This window comes from Apteryx mantelli, chromosome 32 (genome assembly GCF_036417845.1).
Source record: "Apteryx mantelli isolate bAptMan1 chromosome 32, bAptMan1.hap1, whole genome shotgun sequence".
Classification (NCBI taxonomy): domain Eukaryota; kingdom Metazoa; phylum Chordata; class Aves; order Apterygiformes; family Apterygidae; genus Apteryx; species Apteryx mantelli.
In genome coordinates this window covers 556,187-572,793 of record NC_090009.1, presented here as the reverse complement: position 1 = coordinate 572,793, position 16,607 = coordinate 556,187, and the positions used below count along the sequence as shown (strand labels likewise).

The window sequence follows — 16,607 nt, the reverse complement described above, 5'->3', positions numbered from 1 at the left end:
AGAAGTCGTTCAAAGGCAACACCAGAAGAGGCGCAAAATGTGCAAAAGAATAATTAGAAGATGGATCGTTTAAGGCTGCCATGGATCTACCTCGTACTGTAACACGGCAAGGGCATCGGTAGGACTAAGAATCGTGGATCAGCGTGGCTGCTTAGGTAAACCAGAACACTGAATACGGAACAACTTACTATCGCTTAGAAGCTGTAACAAAAACGCTGCTCGGGGTCCCTTCCCGCGCTCCCAGCCAAGAGGCACCTCATTGCTAGCAATAAAACTGTGTAATGGAAAATCAAGCTCACCGGCCACCAAAACAGGCTCCGACCCTCGGTTCCCACAGAAGTATAAGAATTTATTTCATTCCGATCTGATTTCGATGACACACGTGCAGTAATTCCAGCTCGAGCTGGGGGCCTCCGCACAAGGACAGCCCTGGGCAATTATACCCTTACAATCCAAGCTCCCCACCCCTCATGCGAGAGGTCGGACCAATGGTCATATTTAGATCTGGGCTTTTCCCCTTCTCCACTGGGTTCCTTCACTGTCTCTAGCCAGGCTGCTGCTTTTCTTATTTGCAAGGTTGCAGCTTCTGCTCTCGGTTGGAACTTCTTCATCTTCCCGGCTTGAAGCAGCTCCGGGGCCCTCTTTCACTTAACCAGGTAATATCTAAGAGAAAGTTCACGGCTTGCGGCCTAAGGCTTCAGCAAATTTAGCTACTAACGCTAAGCAAGTTACGCCGAGCGATCAGCTCTGGCCAGCTTCAGTCCAATATTCTCTAACACGATACAGAGCGGCTGGCTACAGAGACTTAGGTGAAAAGCTTTCAATCTAAGCAGCAGAAATACAAAAATATAATTATTAATTCTTCCAATTTGGAAGGATTTCACCAGCTGGGGTCCTCCCTGTTTTACAGGGCACCTGGCTGTTTTACAAGGCCAAAAAACATCCATGACACCCCTGTCCACAGGTGCAAAGCTACTTGTCAGCCTCATGAGCTTTCCACATCGACTTAGGTGAAAAGCTTTCAATCTAAGCAGCAGAAATACAAAAATATAATTATTAATTATTCCAACTTGGAAGTATTTTGCCAGCTGGAGCCCTCCCTGTTTTACAGGGCCACTGGGTGTTTTACAAGGCCAAAAACCATCCATGACACCCCCGTCCACAGGTGCAAAGCTACTTGTCAGCCTCATGGGCTTTCCACATCGAACTGTAAGGGCTGCTCCAGCTCCAGGATGGGGCACATTGCGCAAGTGAAATGCGGTAGTAGGGGGCAGTCCCGCCTGCTCCGAAGGCGGCGTTCCCACCGTGGTCAGAGCAGGCCGATCGGAGCCAGCGCCACGCTGCAGATATAAGGCCTGAGCTGGGAGCAGCTGGAACTGGCGATGCCGGCATCACTCATGTAGGCGCAGGCTCCTTGGCCGTGAACCGGGAACCTGCAGAGCAAGGAAAGGCGACGCCAGGTGAGTCGCGATGCCCTCGAGCGCCGGGAGGGAAGCGGGGCCGGCGGCGAGCGACAGCCCCAGGCGGGGGCAGCACATGGGGTCACCGCCAGCCCCCCAGTTCACAGCATGGTGCCCCGGGGCTCACGTTTCCTTGTAGACGGTGTCGTCCACCCACACCAGGCGCCCGTCCTGCCTGCGCAGCCCCAACCAGTGGTTGGCAGAGCCTTTGAGCCGCATGAGGAAAGGCTGCGGGGGAAAGAGGGGAAAGGGTCACAAGCTGCTGCTGGCCCCTAGCTCTGCCCACCCCTGGCAATCGCTGCCCTGCTCCACAGAACGGCTCCGGCGACAAGCAAAGGGGATTCCGACCCACCCACAACATTCCCAAAGGAAAACCCCAGCCACAATAAGGCTCCCCCTCCCTCGCCGCAGCCCCACTTCACTCAAGGGGCAGCGACCACGGCTCTGTCCCCACCAGCCCCTCTGCCCTGGCGGCTCGGCCCGCCCCAGCGCGGCCCCCCGTACCCGATCCAGCCGCTCCCGCGGCGCCCCGCGCACTCACCACTTCCCACTCCCGCTTCAGCACAGCCAGCGAGGCCCCCAGCAAGGAGCAGTGGCGCTGGCTCGACTCCCAGCTCGCCTCCTCCCGCGAGATGTAGTAGCAGATCCCGCGGTAGCCGATCCAGCCGTCGCGGCAGCTCAGCACGGCAGCACCAGTGGTTTGGGGGCGGTTGCGCCAGATCACTGCAGGGGGACGGGAAGGTGGTGAGATGTCACCCTCCAAGACGCAGCCACCCAGCTGCCCCCACCCACAGCCAGGCTTCCTGCTCTCCTCTCCTTCCCCTGGAGACCCCTGGCAAAAGAACAGGGACAGACACACACGCGCATGGACAGCTCCGCGCCAACACCACGCAGCCGTCCCTTCCCTTACCTGCCAGTGTATAAACGCAAATGAGCAGAATGACAGTTATTGGCAAGCTCACAGCCAGCGCTGGGAGGTGCCATCGACGGGGTTTGCACAGGTCGCCTGGAGGAACAAAAAGCCGCTCACAGCGGAGATGCGGCTGTCCCAGAGCAGGCAGCAGGCCAGCGGGGACACTGCCAGAGGGACACCGGCCCCTCTCCGCGACCCACACCTTGGACTCACCCATCAGCACCCTCTTCTTCGTGCCTGCCGACACAGCAGACCCACGCCCGACTCTGCCGGGGGAGCCCGGTTCGTCCAGGGGCTGCTCTTGGACTTCTTCAGTGAAGCAGGACCTGTTCTTCTTCTGTTGCCTCACACCAGTCACAGATTCAGGAACTAATAGCACGTGGTCCACAGGTTCTGGCACTGGAACGCCCATTAGTGCTGGCAAAGCCGTCGCAATGGCAGGCTCCGACCTCATCGCTCACTGCAGCTCCAGCACCGTCCCGCCAGGCACCGTCCGCGCTTCAAGGACTGCTGCCAGCCAGGGGGGACGCAGCGCTGCCGCCACACGCACGCTCCAGCCTCCTTGGCTCTCGGCACCGGCCACAAAGCTCTCGCTACTATGCCGCGATCGGCCCCTGGGGACAAAAGCACAGGGTCAGCAAGGACAGAGATCAGCCCTCGCCCCCCAGCCCGGCACCTCCTGGACGTGCCCGGCTCCCTCCCCACCACCGGGCGCTCAGCCGCTCCAGGCCCGCTCCCAGCTCTGCCCCACAGGGCCACCCCAGCGCCCGGAGAGGGCCCCACCCCACCACCGCGACCCTCGTGTCAGGCCGATCTTGGAAGAAGGGCGCCCCAGGCCTGCGGGGCGGCGAAGGGAAAGAAAAACCCATCGCTCACCCAGCGCGTGCCGGGAAAGAGCAAACGCTTGACAGGACGGCGGGAGGGAGGCAGAAGAGCTCTGACAGGAGGCGGCGGAGAAGACACAGGCGCAGGGCAACAGAGGGAGCAAGATGCCTTCGGGAGGAAGGCAAGAGACGCTTCCCTCGGGGGGGCCCCGCTTCCCTCGGGGGGCAGCGACCACAGCTCCGTCCCCGCCAGCCCCTCTGCCCTGGCACAGAGGGCTGTTTCTTCAACCCGGCTGACGAGCAGAAACTCCTGAAGCGGAGTTCACGGCTTGCGAGCCAGTATCGGGGAGAAAAAGAAACGTTTTGGTCCTTTTTCTGGCCACGACACGAAAACCCTTTGCATGCTCCTAGGGCGGATGGGACCAGGGAGCGTATCCGGGGGGGGGGGGGGTTGCTCTGTTTTGGGGCTTGTTCAAGGGGTTTTTTTGTTTTTTTTTTCCGCCCTCCCAAGCTCTTTTTCAGCCGCAAAGCCTGCAAGCGACTCGGGAGCAGGAGGAATCACCTTTTTTTTTTTTTCCTTTTTTTTTTGTTTAAGCGACACTCTTGCAAAAGTCTTCAATTCCCGCCACGCGCGTGGGGGGAGGCGACCGGCCCGAAACCGAGCAGGAAGCCAAATTTAAAGAACAACAACAGGGGGAGGAGGGAAAGCAGGAACCCAGCTGCCGCTCTGAGCAAACACGAATTTGCCTCCGTTTCCTGCACGGCTGCGTGTTTGCGAAAGATAAAAGCGGCGGGTTTTTTTTTTTGCAACCCAACCTGCCCTCGCGAAGAGGGGGGCGAAAAACAACCCTTTCTGCCAAAAAACAGCAAACGGCTCCAAGCGCCTCTGCCCCGGGCGAGCGGCTCCCCCGCGCTTCGGCAGAAATAAAGCAGCAAAATCCGCGGAGCTGCCCGGCGGGAATCGCTCGGATTCGGCTCCGGGACTCGTTACAGCAATAAATTCCTGCCGCGGGTGTAAAGTCTGAACCCTGGCGAGAAATGAAACCAGTCGATAACCCAAGTTGGGGATTTTTTTTGTTCGGGAATAAAGCAGGCTGCTGCCCAGCTAGTTCTGCTTTTCTGTTTCTTCCCCGCGTGGGGAATTTGCAGGGTATTTGGGAAAGAAAACAACAAAACTATGAGCGTTCAGGGACGGTTCTAGCTTGTGCTTGGATGTAGTTTTAGGGCTGATTTTGGGTTCCTGCTGCGCAAACGAGAAGGGGGAGCAGGGTCTCGCACCGGTTGCAAATGCAATGCAATAAAACACAATAAAGAGGAATTGAGGCTGGAAACAAGGAAAAAAGAGAGTCGGGATGAGGGTGCCCCCCCCCACCTCCTGTTTTTCACAACCCCGACACAAGAGATCAGCAGAAAAAGCCCATATTCAGGCTTTATCCCTCTCCCCAGAAAAACACGGCTGAGAAACGCAGCGAGAGGCAAGAGACGGCGCGTCCCGGATTCGGGGCAAACTGCTTCCAATGCGCAGTCCGGGAAACGCGTTTTTGGGGCATCCCCCCACCACACAGAGGTGCCTCCGACCGGGCACTTAAGCTTTGCTTAATTTAATGAGGCAAACTCAGTATTTAGACGTGGGAAGAGGGGGGAAAAGGGGAGGCAAAACCCCCCGTTTGCTCCCAAACCCATCCCTGAGCACCCCAGGGAAAAGGCTCCGCCTGGACCAGCAGCGACCCGGCCGGTGCCGATTATATATATATTTTTTTGATGTTAAGACCCTGCTTTTTCTCCCCCTTCGCACTTACCTTCTGCCTTCGGGGAGCAGCCGGACGCTAACGACTTCCCAGTTGCGCGCTCGTAATTCAGCTGCTTTCGGTTTGCCTAACTGATAGGCAAGTTCCTATCACGCCCACGCCCCTGAAAAACAGCTTTTTGGCGGCTTTAAGCCCTCGAAAACGAGCCCGCCGGCTGCCCAGAGACCCCCGAGCGAGGGGGAAAGGCGGCTGCAAGCGCCCGGTGCTCCTCACTCGCGGATCGGGGGCGCCGAACTCCAAATTTTCCAGCTGTCGGAGACCCAACGTGAGCCAAAAGCGTGGAAAAAAAGAAAGAAAAGGGGTTTTTTTTTTTTGGCTGACTAAATAGCTCCACGGCGGAGGGAGGATTTTGAAAGCTCAGAGCTTCAGCGGCTCATTTCGGGCCCCCTCTGACGGTTTCGGAGCTGCTAGGAAGGTATTTTCCTATTTTTTCTCCCCTATTTTGCATGTGAACTTTATGACATTTTCTCGCGGCGCTGGGAGAAAAACCCGGCTTGGCTTTGCGACGCCGGAGGCGAGAGGAGTTCGGGAGACCGAGGAGGCACCGAGCTCGAGCCGTAACACTAATAAAATCATCGTGTAAAGAATCATTTCGTGGCTTTTGGATCGAGCGGAAACCCAGAGCCCCGCTGGGGACACGGGGTTGGACGGTTTCCCCTAACGCCGGGTGACGTCGCGGCCGGCGCTTGCCGCTTTTGAGCCTCCTCCCGGTGTCCGCTGGGGTTTTTCCGGGTATTTGAGGGAGGGAAACAACCCCGCTCAGGACGCTTGGATGCTCGTCCCCACCTGAAGTCTCCCCTCCGGCAAACAGGATGTTTTGGGGGGGATTTGGCAATTTTAGGGGGGCTGGTTTCTCCCTCCCATCCCTCTCGCAGGCTCAAAAATCCTGGGCAACACGGACCTGGAAAGCTGCGGGGTGGCGAGAGCCGGAGGGATCGACTCGGAAACCTGCCACATGGAGCTCAGACGGGTTTGCCAGGAGGAAGCCATCCGGATGTGGATCACGCCGGGAAGACACCGCTGCCGGCAGCCCCGGGGCTGCGCCTGGAGACGCTTCATCCCGCGGTCAATCCGACGGGAAACCTGCGGCGAAAGCGCGAAGAAAATTCGATCCCGCTTCTCCTTGCTCCTGACTAGGAGCAGGACGGAGATGAGGACGACCTTCTCCCCTCTTCCCCTTTAACCTCTTCGCCTTGTTTTCAAATAAAATAAAATAAAAAGGAGCAAAAACCTGCCGAATCAGTAAAAAAAGAGGAAAAAGCACAACCGATTAGCAAATACGGGCTCGAAACACGTAGCAATAATGCTCAGTGAACCCAAAATCGAGGGGGAAGAAGCCTCCGCCATCAACGCCGGGCTCCTCCGGGGTCTGCGGGAGGCCGACGACTCGCTGTCCGGGTGCGTTGCACTGGAGAGAGCTTAATATCCGAGGAAAGGGACGGGTCCTGCTCTTAGATCCCGTCCCCGGGATCCAATCCCGACAGTGGAAACATGCTGGCGCTTCCCGAACTAGTGAAACACCTGCTGCTTCGTGCGTCCGCCAGAGCCGTTCCCTCTTCCGCGGCTCGCGGGATTTGCCGAGGGACGGCGTGCTGGCGGCGCAATCCGGATGCTCTCCGCCCACGTGCTGCTTCTCAGGGTGGTGAAAACAGGGTCCGGAGCCAAAAAAAACGGTTAGTTTTTCCTCCCGCAAAGCCAAACCACTGAGTTTACACCCCAAACTACCCGCCCTGGGTTGCACCTTCTCCTCCCATCCCCAGGAGCGGAAGCGGGATGGGGCTAATCGGCACGGTTTGGAGGACATTTAGGCAGGAGAGAGGACGTCGAGGCGGTGGACGGCGAAGACGAGGACAACGTGGGCTGCTCACGCACGGCGGCGCCAGTCGACCCCGTTTTTAGGGCAAGAAGAGGGCGAGACGGGACGAGCGCGGCGCCCGGATGCCACCCGCCGGACACGATACCTGTCGTCTCTCCATCGGCACCTTTATCGGCGTGGTGACGACGTCAACGAGACCCCGGATGGTTCCTGCTCGGGGTTGGAGCTACCAGCTCATCCGGCCTCCTCCCAAGGACGATCCCGGACGCAGAAGAGCCGGAGGATGGAGAAAAACCACGTAGCAGGTGCTGTAAAACCCACCAGGTCGTCGTTTTTGACCAGCAGTTGGACGATCATCTTCCACCCTAGACACCAAGCGGGAATTACTCATAATTGCAAAGTTCTCCCTCGTTATCGGGACATTAAAGCAAGCGGCGGTGAGGTTTTTTTTCCTCCTCATCGGCTCCGATACGGAAGTTCCTCGCCCGAAGTTCAGCGGATCGACCCGGCCGGCGGAAACGGCCGCCCGGGCGTCTCTTAGGTTGCGTCTCCACCTCGTGGAGAACAACTCGCATGAAACGATTTCCCTTTCGGGGGAGGATTTGCATCGAGGGGAGATTTGGGAGGAATCTTCTCCTTTCGGGGCTCTTCTGCCAGCAGTTCCCCCCACAAAATGCCTGACCTTCCGCAGGAGGAATAGCCGGGAATATCAGGGGGAAAAAGAGGAAAGACGCGGGGATCTGCTCCATCCTGCGAGCGGCTGCTGCCCCACGGCACCTTCATCCCGAAATCGCCCATCAAAACTCAGACATCTGCCCCAGAGCCGCTCTCCCAACGCTCTTTACGCCCTTCTTCCTCCCCTGCCACGTCACGTTTTGGATGTTTCCCGGCTTTTTTTCCCACCGGCGCATCCTTGGACGGAGCCGGAGCTGCTCCTCCGGGAGCTTCTTCCTGCACTGCGATCGGCACTGCCGAAAACGCTGGCAAAGCGGCTCCGAAGAGGCCTCGGCACTGGGGAGAAAAAGCTCCTGGATGCAGAACGGTGTTTTTTTCCTCGCTTTATAGCGCCGGAAAACCGACGTGACGCGATTTATCACCGCTGAGCTTCCGCCTCCGCAGAGCCCCAGCGTGGGGGGGGGGGGTTCCTTTCGCTCCCTTCTCCTCCCACCTGGATTTCACCCCTCCGCCAGCCTCACCACGGAGCCCTGCTCTGTCTGTGGATGGATCACGGCACTGGAATGAAGTTCCTGGGGCCTCTTTGCTGCTCCCGTCCCTCCACAGTCCCGTGATTTTTTTCCCCCCTTCCCTGTTTCTATTTACAACGGCCGTCGCTCGCCCTCCCTCGCCCCCAAACCGGGCTCGTTTTCCACTTTTAATTCTCCCTTTTCCTTTTATTTACACCTCCGTTGTTATCCATGCCGTGCGTGAGCCAAGGACAGCGATGGCTCGGGTGGAAGACGGAGGTGGAGGGGATGTGAGCAGGGCCGGGGCGCTCTGAACGGGTTGGATCTCCCCAAGATCCTGGCCTTTCCCACTGAGATCCCGGCCTTTCCGGCGCCCGCTTCCGACTGGCTCAGATGGTGATGGCGGTTTTCTGGCAGATCCAGGAGATCGCGGAGCCGCAGTCCTCGGCCACGATCCGGTTGCCCTTCAGCGACCTGCAGCCTTTGCTGGAGCCCGGCGGGAGCCTGCGGGAGCGGAAGAGGATCCGCGTGGTGGCGCCGGGATCCCCCGCAGGTGATGGCACCCCGACACCCATCCCTGGGGGCCGCTCCGGGGTGACGCACTCACCTGCTCTGATCCAGGCAGGAGCCGCTGAGCAGGATCCGGCTCCGATCCAGGCCGGAGATGTCGATCCAGAAGTATTTAGAGGGTTTCTTTGCGATGTCCTTTACGAACTCCTGCAGCAGGGACAGGGCAGCTGGGAGCCATCCCAGCCCGTGTCCTCAACCGCTTCCATCCCGGATGAGCCTGGCTGCATCCCGCTCCTGGATGGACCCTCGTTCCCCAGGACCGAGCCCCCCCAGCATTCCCTGCGCTCCGACGCTGGCCAAGGCGTCCAGGGGGGTTTGGCCACACAGGCGGGCGCCAATTCCAGCTTCCCGGGCATCTCCAGCCCCTCGGATGCAGCCCTGGATCTCAGGGGGGGGTCCATCCCAACGTTCCCAACCGCATCCCCCTCCCCGTTTACCAGCTCATCGCAGTCCTCCGGCATCAGCAGCTCGGCGTCCCGGGAAGTGCAGTTCTCCCGGCTCTTGTCCCAGGACTGGGCCCCGTCGGCCACCCAGTAGCACTTGCGCCCGCGCCGCGTCCAGCCCGGTGGGCAGAGCCGGCATCTGTCGTCCTCTGTGGACACAGGGACGGAACAACGGCAAGGGCGTGTTAGCCGGAGTCGGGAATGCCGTTTTGGGGGGGATCCCGTGGTGGCAGGGAGTTACCTGCTGGATCCTGCTCCTGCGGGGGGCACAGGGACTCCCGGAGGTGCTGGCGGTCACGGGCCACGGCATCCCCACAATCCGCCGGCGTCACATCCCTGTAATCCGCTGGCGTCACATCCCCGCATCCATCTGTGACATTTCCCGGCTTCTCCAACCGCAGGTAGTGAACTGCAAGGGAAAGACGGAGCAGAGGAGAAGGGGGGCAGCGGCGACACCTCCGAGGTCGCCCCCGGCACCAGGATGCGGCCCCTCGGCCCCCCCGGGGGCGACAGCACGCGGGATACGGAGGCGCCGAACTGGACCGGCAGCTTCTTCCATGGAAAAAAAACGTGCCAGCGAGCAACGCAGGCCCCTGTGTCTCGTTCCCTCCAAAAAAATCCAAGCTTTCCAGCAGTTTTGCCTTGCTGTTGCCCCCGTTCCGCGAAAAGCCGGCGGGATCCCGCTTCCGAACCCGGTGCCGGCAGGGAAAGCCGGCGAGAGCGACTCACCCCAGGAGCCCAGCACCAGCACGGCGGCGCCGAGGACGAGGCTGCTGCTCCAGCCGAGCCACAGAGCCGTCCGGTGCCACCGGGGACAGGCCGACGCTGCGGGGGGAGGAAAAGCCGTCGGGATGAAACGCGGCTCCCATCCCGCGGCGTTTCTTATTTGCTCCGGAAAGGCCGCTCCGGACACGCGCTCGCTGCGGCTCGGAGGCGGACGTCAGCCCCCGACGCCCCGGGGAAGCGGGTGCCCCCGTCACCGAGCGTCCCGAGGCCGCCGCCGCGTCGCTCCTCGTCCGCCAGCTGCAGAGCGGGAAGCGAGGCCAGAGGGAATCGGCGACGGAGGCGGGATGAGAGGGGCAAAGAGAGCAACGGCAAAAGCCCGAGGCGGGAGGAGGAGGCGGCAGGAGGAGGAGGCGGCGCCGGCGGGCCGCTCGGGCGCTCGCGGTCGCCCGGCCGCAGCTCGGCGAACACGTCCTGCGCCGGGGCCGAGCGCCGGCTCTCTTCAAGCGCGCGGGGGCTCGACGGCACAGGAAGGGGTGGGCTAAGGTGCGGCGTCAGCCTGAGGTACAGCCGCAAAGACAGGCGGACAAAAATAGACCGTCGGCAGCGAGAAGAACAAAAAAAAAAAAAAGAATCGATTAATTCCGCGTTAGCGCCAGCGGAACGCGGCTTTCCCTCTTGGCCCTTTCTCGGCACGCAAAGGGAAGTGCTTTGGGTGGAAATTGGGAATGAGCGGAAGGAGCCTGCAACCCGTCGACCTTTTCCAGGCGGGAGCGAGAACGGATCCTGCCGCTGCACGCCGGGTTTAAGAGCCGGCCAGGCCCTGAAAACGCGGCAGCTCCGGCTTCGGGGAACACGTTCGCTCCGGCTGCCGACGCCACCCGCGACGTCTGAGCCACCCAGGTGGGAAGGTTGGAAAATCAGCCGCAGAGGGGTGGCAAAAATCAAAATCCCACGTGGAAAACTCGGGGAGGGGGGGAAAAAAAAGGAGACGATCCGCTTACCCGCCGGGCTGCGGGAGCGAACGCCGTTTCCCGCGGGATTCCTTGGGAACGATGTTCAGGTCGGCGTAAACGATTTGCCCCGCCATGGAGGGAGAGGAGCGGCAGCCTCCGGCTCTCGAGAGCAGCCGGCCGCTCGCTCGCTCGCTCGTTCGCTCACCCGGGCGGCGACTCGAGCAGCCGCTGCCCCGGACGTCCGGTTCCTGCGAGCGTCGCGCTCCCGCGGCGCAGCTTCGCGCCTCCTCTCCCGCCTACGGGGCCCTCGGCGGAGAGGCAGGAGCCCGCCGGCAACCGCCGCACGGGGAGGGAATCGCACCGGAACGCGCCCAAGGCGCCGGCCGGCCTGGAACCGGGAGGCGTCGTGCGGCTTTCGCTCCATTAAGACCAAAAAAAATAAATTGAGATTTTTTTTTTGGTTGTTTCGCGCTGTTCTGAGCTCGGGTTTGAAGCACGCGGCTACCAAAGAGCCGAGCGGATTCTCTCCGGGATTAAAACTCTTTGGGAACAGGAGTTTCGGAGCGAACGAAGCAGGATCCATGGGACGCGATCATGGCCCGGGGGATCCGTGTGATGCCCGAGGTGGCAGCGGGGCTTCGGCAGGGACCTTCGCGCCCCCCCCTCCGCCTCGTCGCGTCGCAAACGGGGCCTGAACGGTGAATTTGCCTGTCACCACGAGGAGGAAAAGGAAAAAAAAAAGAGAGACGCTCGAGCCGGCTGCGGTTAACGGTGTTAAAGCAGAACAAAACTGCAGGGAAAAGGGCGACCTCCGACGGCCGCCACATCCGGCGAGGAAAACGAGGGATTTGCCGCGCTCCAACGCCGGGGGACCCTGCGCCGCCCGGGAAAAAACAAAAAACCAAGCGGCTTTCGGGCAGCTCGCAGCGGGGATCGGGGCACCTCGGGGATTCCCGCGCTTGCGTCCCCCCTCCGCCTTCCTCCCACACCATCCCCGTCCTCAGCTCCTGCCGGCACTGACCTAGGAGGCGGCTCCCAGCGAAGGGACGGACGGCGGAGAGGAGGGATAACGGGGCCCAGCGGCGTTGCCGAAGCGGAGAGGAAGCGACGGAAGCACTAGGGTAAAGAAAAGGGAAAAAAGGAGGAATTAAAAGCAAACTGTCAGTGGAGAAAACAGGCTCGGTTTGGGCGCGAGGGGGGGGAAAGAGAGCGAAGCCCGATTTGCCGAGCAGAGGAGGAGGAGGAGGAGGAGGAAGCCGGCTCGGATGGGAGGAAAGATCCGGAGCCGCTCACAGGGCAAATCCCAACTCCCCTTCGGCATTGCCCCGGAATAAAACCCCCAAAGCGGCTGTGCAATGCGCGCCTGGAGCAGAGTGCGGTTGGAGCTGCCGCTGGCACTTACCTCCCGCTCCGAGCGGCGGTTGCGCTAAATCTGCACTATTTAGGTGAATATCGTTAATTTATTTTCAAGCTGTTTGCACAGATTTACGCTACTTGCGCTAACACGCTGTTATCTGGAATTAGTTGCGGAAGAGAAAGGGCAAACGCATGTTTTAAAGAAACTCTCTGCCGGCGGCTCGCTTCCGTTAGGCGACTGGATTCAGCAACTCCAAACAAAATGCCAGGAAAAATATTAACTGTTTATTTATGAATTTATAAATATGGAATATGAAGCTACATTTAGTGTATAGCATAGAACGGCACCCGTGCTCTCCTGCTCCCCGCGGTCGGCTGGCGGCTGCAGGAGGCCACGGAAGCACCAGAAGACCGGAGCGCGCTCGCCTCGGTTCCCAATGCCGTGAGCAGCCACAGCGCCGTTCGCTCCAGCAGCTCCAGAAAAAATAATACTGTCACAAAAGGAGGCCCCGGGTCCCATTTCGGTGTCGCCACGGCCGCGATTCCCAGGCAGCGAGAAGGGGACGCCTGCACGGTGCTTCCTCCATGTAGTGATTGAGTTGTGGAAGACGGGAACAGAGCACCGAGGCCGAGTGGCCCCATACAGAGCACCTGCTCTGAGCGAGTGAGAACAAAAGGTTTCAGTCCTAGCAGCACAAGCAGAAAAACATTAAGGCTTCCAACGTGTCAGTGTTTCGCCACCTGGAGACCTCCCTGTTTTACAGGGCCCCTCGGTGTTACAGCATCCAAAAATGTCCATGACACCCACGTCCACGGGTGCAAAGCTACTCGTCGTCCTCATGGGCTTTCCGTGCTGATCCCTAAGGGCTGCTCCAGCTCCGGCACGGCAGGCACATGAAGGGAGGTAGCGGAGGGCAGTTGTGCCGGGGCAGCCTGCCTGCTCCGAAGGCGGCGTTCCCACCGTGGTCAGAGCGGAGCCAGCGCCACGCTGCAGATATAAGGCCTGAGCTGGGAGCAGCTGGAACTGGCGATGACGTCATTCATGTAGGCGCAGGCTCCTTGGCCGTGAACCGGGAACCTGCGGAGCAAGGAAAGGCGACGCCAGGTTGGTCGCGATGCCCTCGAGCGCCGGGAGGGAAGCGGGGCCGGCGGCGAGCGACAGCCCCGGGCAGAGGCGGCACACGGAGTCGCCGCTGGCCCCCCAGTTCACGGCACGGTGCCCCAGGACTCACGTTTCGTTGTAGACGGTGCCGTCCACCCACACCAGGCGCCCGTCCTGCCTGCGCAGCCCCAACCAGCAGTCAGTGGAGTTTTTGAGCTCCCTGAGGAAACGCTGCGGGGGAAAGAGGGGGAAACGGTCACAAGCTGCTGCTGGCCCTGGGCTCCGCCAGCCCCCGGCACTTGCTGCCCTGCCCTGCCGGGCACTGCCACCTGCCCGGACCCACAGAACAGCTCTGCCAGCAAGAAAAGGGGATTCCGACCCACCCATAACATTCCCAAAGGAAAATGCCAGCCGCGCTAAGGCTCCCCCTCCCTCGCCACAGCCCCGCTTCGCTGGGGGGCAGCAACCACGGCTCCGTCCCCGCCAACCCCTCTGCCCTGGCGGCTCGGCCCGCCCCAGCGCGGCCCCCTGTACCCGATCCAGCCGCTCCCGCGGCGCCCCGCGCACTCACCACTTCCCACTCCCGCTTCAGCACAGCCAGCGAGGCCCCCAGCGAGGAGCAGTGGCGCTGGCTCGACTCCCAGCTCGCCTCCTCCAGCGAGACGTAGTAGCAGATCCCGCGGTAGCCGATCCAGCCGTCGCGGCACCTCAGCACGGCAGCACCAGTGGTTTGGGGGTCGCTACGCCGGCTCGCTGCAGGGGGACGGGAAGGTGGTGAGACGTCGCCCTCCACGACGCAGCCCCCCAGGCGCCCCCACCTGCAGCCCTGCTCCTGAGCCACAGCCGGGCTTCCTGCTCCCCTCTCTTTCCCCTGCCATCAGCACAGGGACAGCCATGTACGCACACGGACAGCTCTGCGCCAACACCACGCAGCCGTCCCTTCCCTTACCTGCCACTGCAACAATGCAAACAAGCAGAACGACGTTTAGGGCCGCGCTCACAGCCAGCGCTGGGGGGTGCCATCGACGGGGTCTGCGCAGGTCGCCTGGAGGAACAAAAAGCCGCTCACAGCGGAGATGCCGCTGTGCCAGAGCAGGCAGCAGGCCAGCGGGGACACTGCCAGAGGGACACCGGCCCCTCTCCGCGCCCCACACCTTCGACTCACCCATCAGCACCCTCTTCTTCGTGCCTGCCGACACAGCAGACCCACGCCCGACTCTGCCGGGGGAGCCCGCTTCGTCCAGGGGCTGCTCTTGGACTTCAATGGAGCGGGACCTGTCCTCCTCTTGCCTCACACCAGTCACAGATTCAGGGGCTAACAGCACGTGGTCCACAGGTTCTGGCCATGAAGCACTCATTGGTGCTGGCAAAGCCTTGGCAATGGCAGGCTCCGACCTCGTCGCTCACTGCAGCTCCGGCACCGTCCCGCCAGGCACCATCCGCGCTTCAAGGATCGCTGCCAGCCAGGGGGGACGCAGCGCTGCCGCCACACGCACGCTCCAGCCTCCTTGGCTCTCGGCACCGGCCACGAAGCTCTCGAAACTACGATGCCATCGCCCAGTACGTGCTGGGAAAGAGCAAACGCTTGACGGGACGCCAGGACAGAGACAGAAGAGCTCTGACAGGAGGCAGCAGAGAAGACACAGGTGCAGGGTAACAAAGGGAGCAAGATGCCTTCGGGAGGAACAGACACGCGGGAAACCCCAAATAAACGAGAAGGAAATGAAATATAACGGAACAAAACCCGCCCGGAGGCGGGGCGAGAGCAGCCGCAACCGCTACCGCACCCTCCCTCCCCCCCCCGGCATTCTGAGCCACCCACAGCGCCTGGTACCGCCCCCCCCGCCGTGCCTCGCCCAATCACTGCCCGCAGCCGCTGAGGGGCGGCCGACACAGCCAATCACAGAGAGCGATCGCTCCGCCTCACAGTACCACAGTGACAAACAACCCGCTGCCTTTTAATGAGCCCCATACGGCCCCGTTTGGCCCCCACCCGGCCGATTCCCTTCTTCCCTAGAAAGCCTCTGCCTCGGGATGCGCCTCCGCGAGCCCGGCGCCCACCGGCAGCGACCCGACACGCAGCGGTACCGGCCTCCCCCGCCCCTTTGCCCGGTGCCTCCGGGCGGGAGGCGACAGCGGCTCCGTCTCCTCCCTTCTCCTCCAAAGTGGTTTCACTATCGGCCCCACCCCCTGCCGCTCCGCCCAATCACTGCCAACAGCCACTGAATGACGGGCCGCGCAGCCAATCACAGCGAGTGCCAGGGCTTTAGACCGCCTTCCACAGGTGACTGACAGCATTAAAAGCAGCTCGCGCTGGTAGGACTAAGAACCACAGATAATTGCCTGATGAGGTAAACCAGAGTATCGAATACGTAACAACTTACTATCGCTTAGAAGCTGCAACAAAAACGCTGCTCGGGGTCCCTTCCCGCGCTCCCAGCCAAGAGGCACCTCATTGCTAGCAATAAAACTTTAAAAGCTCAGAAAACTGACTCTCAATGCTCCTTGCTAGTACCGCGAACGAACAAAAGAGAACAGATCATTTTAACACCAAAAATTGCCCCTGTTTTCATTACCGTCTCAGCACGAGTTGCCACTCCCCTCCCGTCCAGCTGCGTTCTTCACGTGGAACTTGTGAATGGAGATATATGAGCTGGGGGGGGGTGCAAAGTGTAGCCTCTCTCCGTGATTGGCTATGCTGCCTGCCACTCAGCGGCTGTGGGCGGTGATTGGGCGAAGCAGCCTCGAAGGGCAGAACGACATTTATAGCCGCGCTCACAGCCAGCACTGGGAGGTGCCATCGACGGGGTCTGCGCAGGTCGCCTGGAGGAACAAAAAGCCGCTCACAGCGGGGATGCGGCTGTCCAGAGCAGGCAGCAGGCCAGCAGGGACACTGCCAGAGGGACACCGGCCCCTCTCCGCGCCCCACACCTTGGACTCACCCATCAGCACCCTCTTCTTCGTGCCTGCCGACACAGCAGACCCACGCCCGACTCTGCCGGGGGAGCCCGCTTCGTCCAGGGGCTGCTCTTGGACTTCTTCAGTGAAGCAGGACCAGTTCTTCTTCTCTTGCCTCACACCAGTCACAGATTCAGGGACTAACAGCATGTGGTCCACAGGTTCTGGCCCTGCAGCACTCATTGGTGCTGGCAAAGCCTTGGCAAGGGCAGGCTCCGACCTCGTCGCTCACTGCAGCTCCGGCACCGTCCCGCCAGGCACCGTCCGCGCTTCAAGGATTGCTGCCAGCCAGGGGGGACGCAGCGCTGCCGCCACACGCACGCTCCAGGCTCCAGAAAGTCCATGAGGATGATGAGTAGTTTTGCACCCATGGACACGGGTGTCATGGATGTTGTTGTAAAGCACCAGGAGCCCTGTAAAACAGGGAGGATTCCAGGTGGTGAAATACTTCAAGTTGGAGGCATTAATAACTATATTTTTCTACTTGCGCTGCT

General features: G+C 60.8%; 3 protein-coding genes across 6 annotated transcripts in view; all 3 read right to left on the bottom strand.

Annotated features, from left to right (window-relative positions):
• LOC106496593 (uncharacterized) overlaps nt 1–5,296 on the bottom strand; it is a 66,450-nt gene extending 61,154 nt beyond the window's left edge. The window contains exon 1 of the mRNA XM_067313635.1: nt 4,997–5,296. The gene's annotated coding sequence lies outside the window, so the exon portion shown is untranslated. The remainder of the gene's footprint in view (nt 1–4,996) is intronic.
• Nucleotides 1,112–15,238, bottom strand: LOC136994730 (C-type lectin domain family 2 member B-like). 4 transcript variants are annotated; one of them, XM_067313827.1, is made up of 5 exons: nt 14,321–15,238; nt 14,105–14,200; nt 13,727–13,908; nt 1,588–1,688; nt 1,112–1,433 (listed from the first exon to the last, which is right to left on the bottom strand). In XM_067313827.1, exons 1-5 carry the CDS (start codon nt 14,511–14,513, stop codon nt 1,310–1,312), a joined length of 696 nt encoding a protein of 231 aa, XP_067169928.1. In that variant the 5' UTR covers nt 14,514–15,238; the 3' UTR covers nt 1,112–1,309. The 4 variants fall into 4 exon arrangements, with proteins under 4 accessions (XP_067169928.1, XP_067169929.1, XP_067169925.1 ...); XM_067313828.1 differs by lacking the exons at nt 13,727–13,908; nt 14,105–14,200 and adding exons at nt 2,002–2,183; nt 2,587–2,699 and having other exon boundaries at nt 14,431–15,238; XM_067313824.1 differs by having other exon boundaries at nt 14,105–15,238.
• LOC136994679 (killer cell lectin-like receptor subfamily B member 1B allele C) lies at nt 8,210–10,831 on the bottom strand. The gene is made up of 7 exons (XM_067313608.1): nt 10,746–10,831; nt 10,185–10,300; nt 9,748–9,843; nt 9,260–9,427; nt 9,013–9,167; nt 8,613–8,722; nt 8,210–8,509 (listed from the first exon to the last, which is right to left on the bottom strand). Exons 1-7 carry the CDS (start codon nt 10,829–10,831, stop codon nt 8,395–8,397), a joined length of 846 nt encoding a protein of 281 aa, XP_067169709.1. The 3' UTR covers nt 8,210–8,394.
• Nucleotides 15,239–16,607: the final 1,369 nt, after the last annotated feature.

Bases quoted from the DNA above. Each gene is read 5' to 3' on its own strand.
- LOC136994679 (XM_067313608.1), bottom strand. From the start codon at position 10,831: ATGGCGGGGCAAATCGTTTACGCCGACCTGAACATCGTTCCCAAGGAA. The intron at 9,428-9,747 runs GTGAGTCGCTCT...TTTCCCTTGCAG, and splicing joins GCTGGTGCTGGGCTCCTGGG to TTCACTACCTGCGGTTGGAG. The intron at 8,510-8,612 runs GTGAGTGCGTCA...CCGCTCCCGCAG, and splicing joins TCCTGCCTGGATCAGAGCAG to GCTCCCGCCGGGCTCCAGCA.
- LOC136994730 (XM_067313824.1), bottom strand. From the start codon at position 14,513: ATGAGTGCTTCATGGCCAGAACCTGTGGACCACGTGCTGTTAGCCCCT. The intron at 13,909-14,104 runs GTAAGGGAAGGG...GTCCCCCTGCAG, and splicing joins TTGCATTGTTGCAGTGGCAG to CGAGCCGGCGTAGCGACCCC. The intron at 1,689-13,726 runs GTGAGTGCGCGG...TTTCCCCCGCAG, and splicing joins TGAAGCGGGAGTGGGAAGTG to CCTTTCCTCATGCGGCTCAA.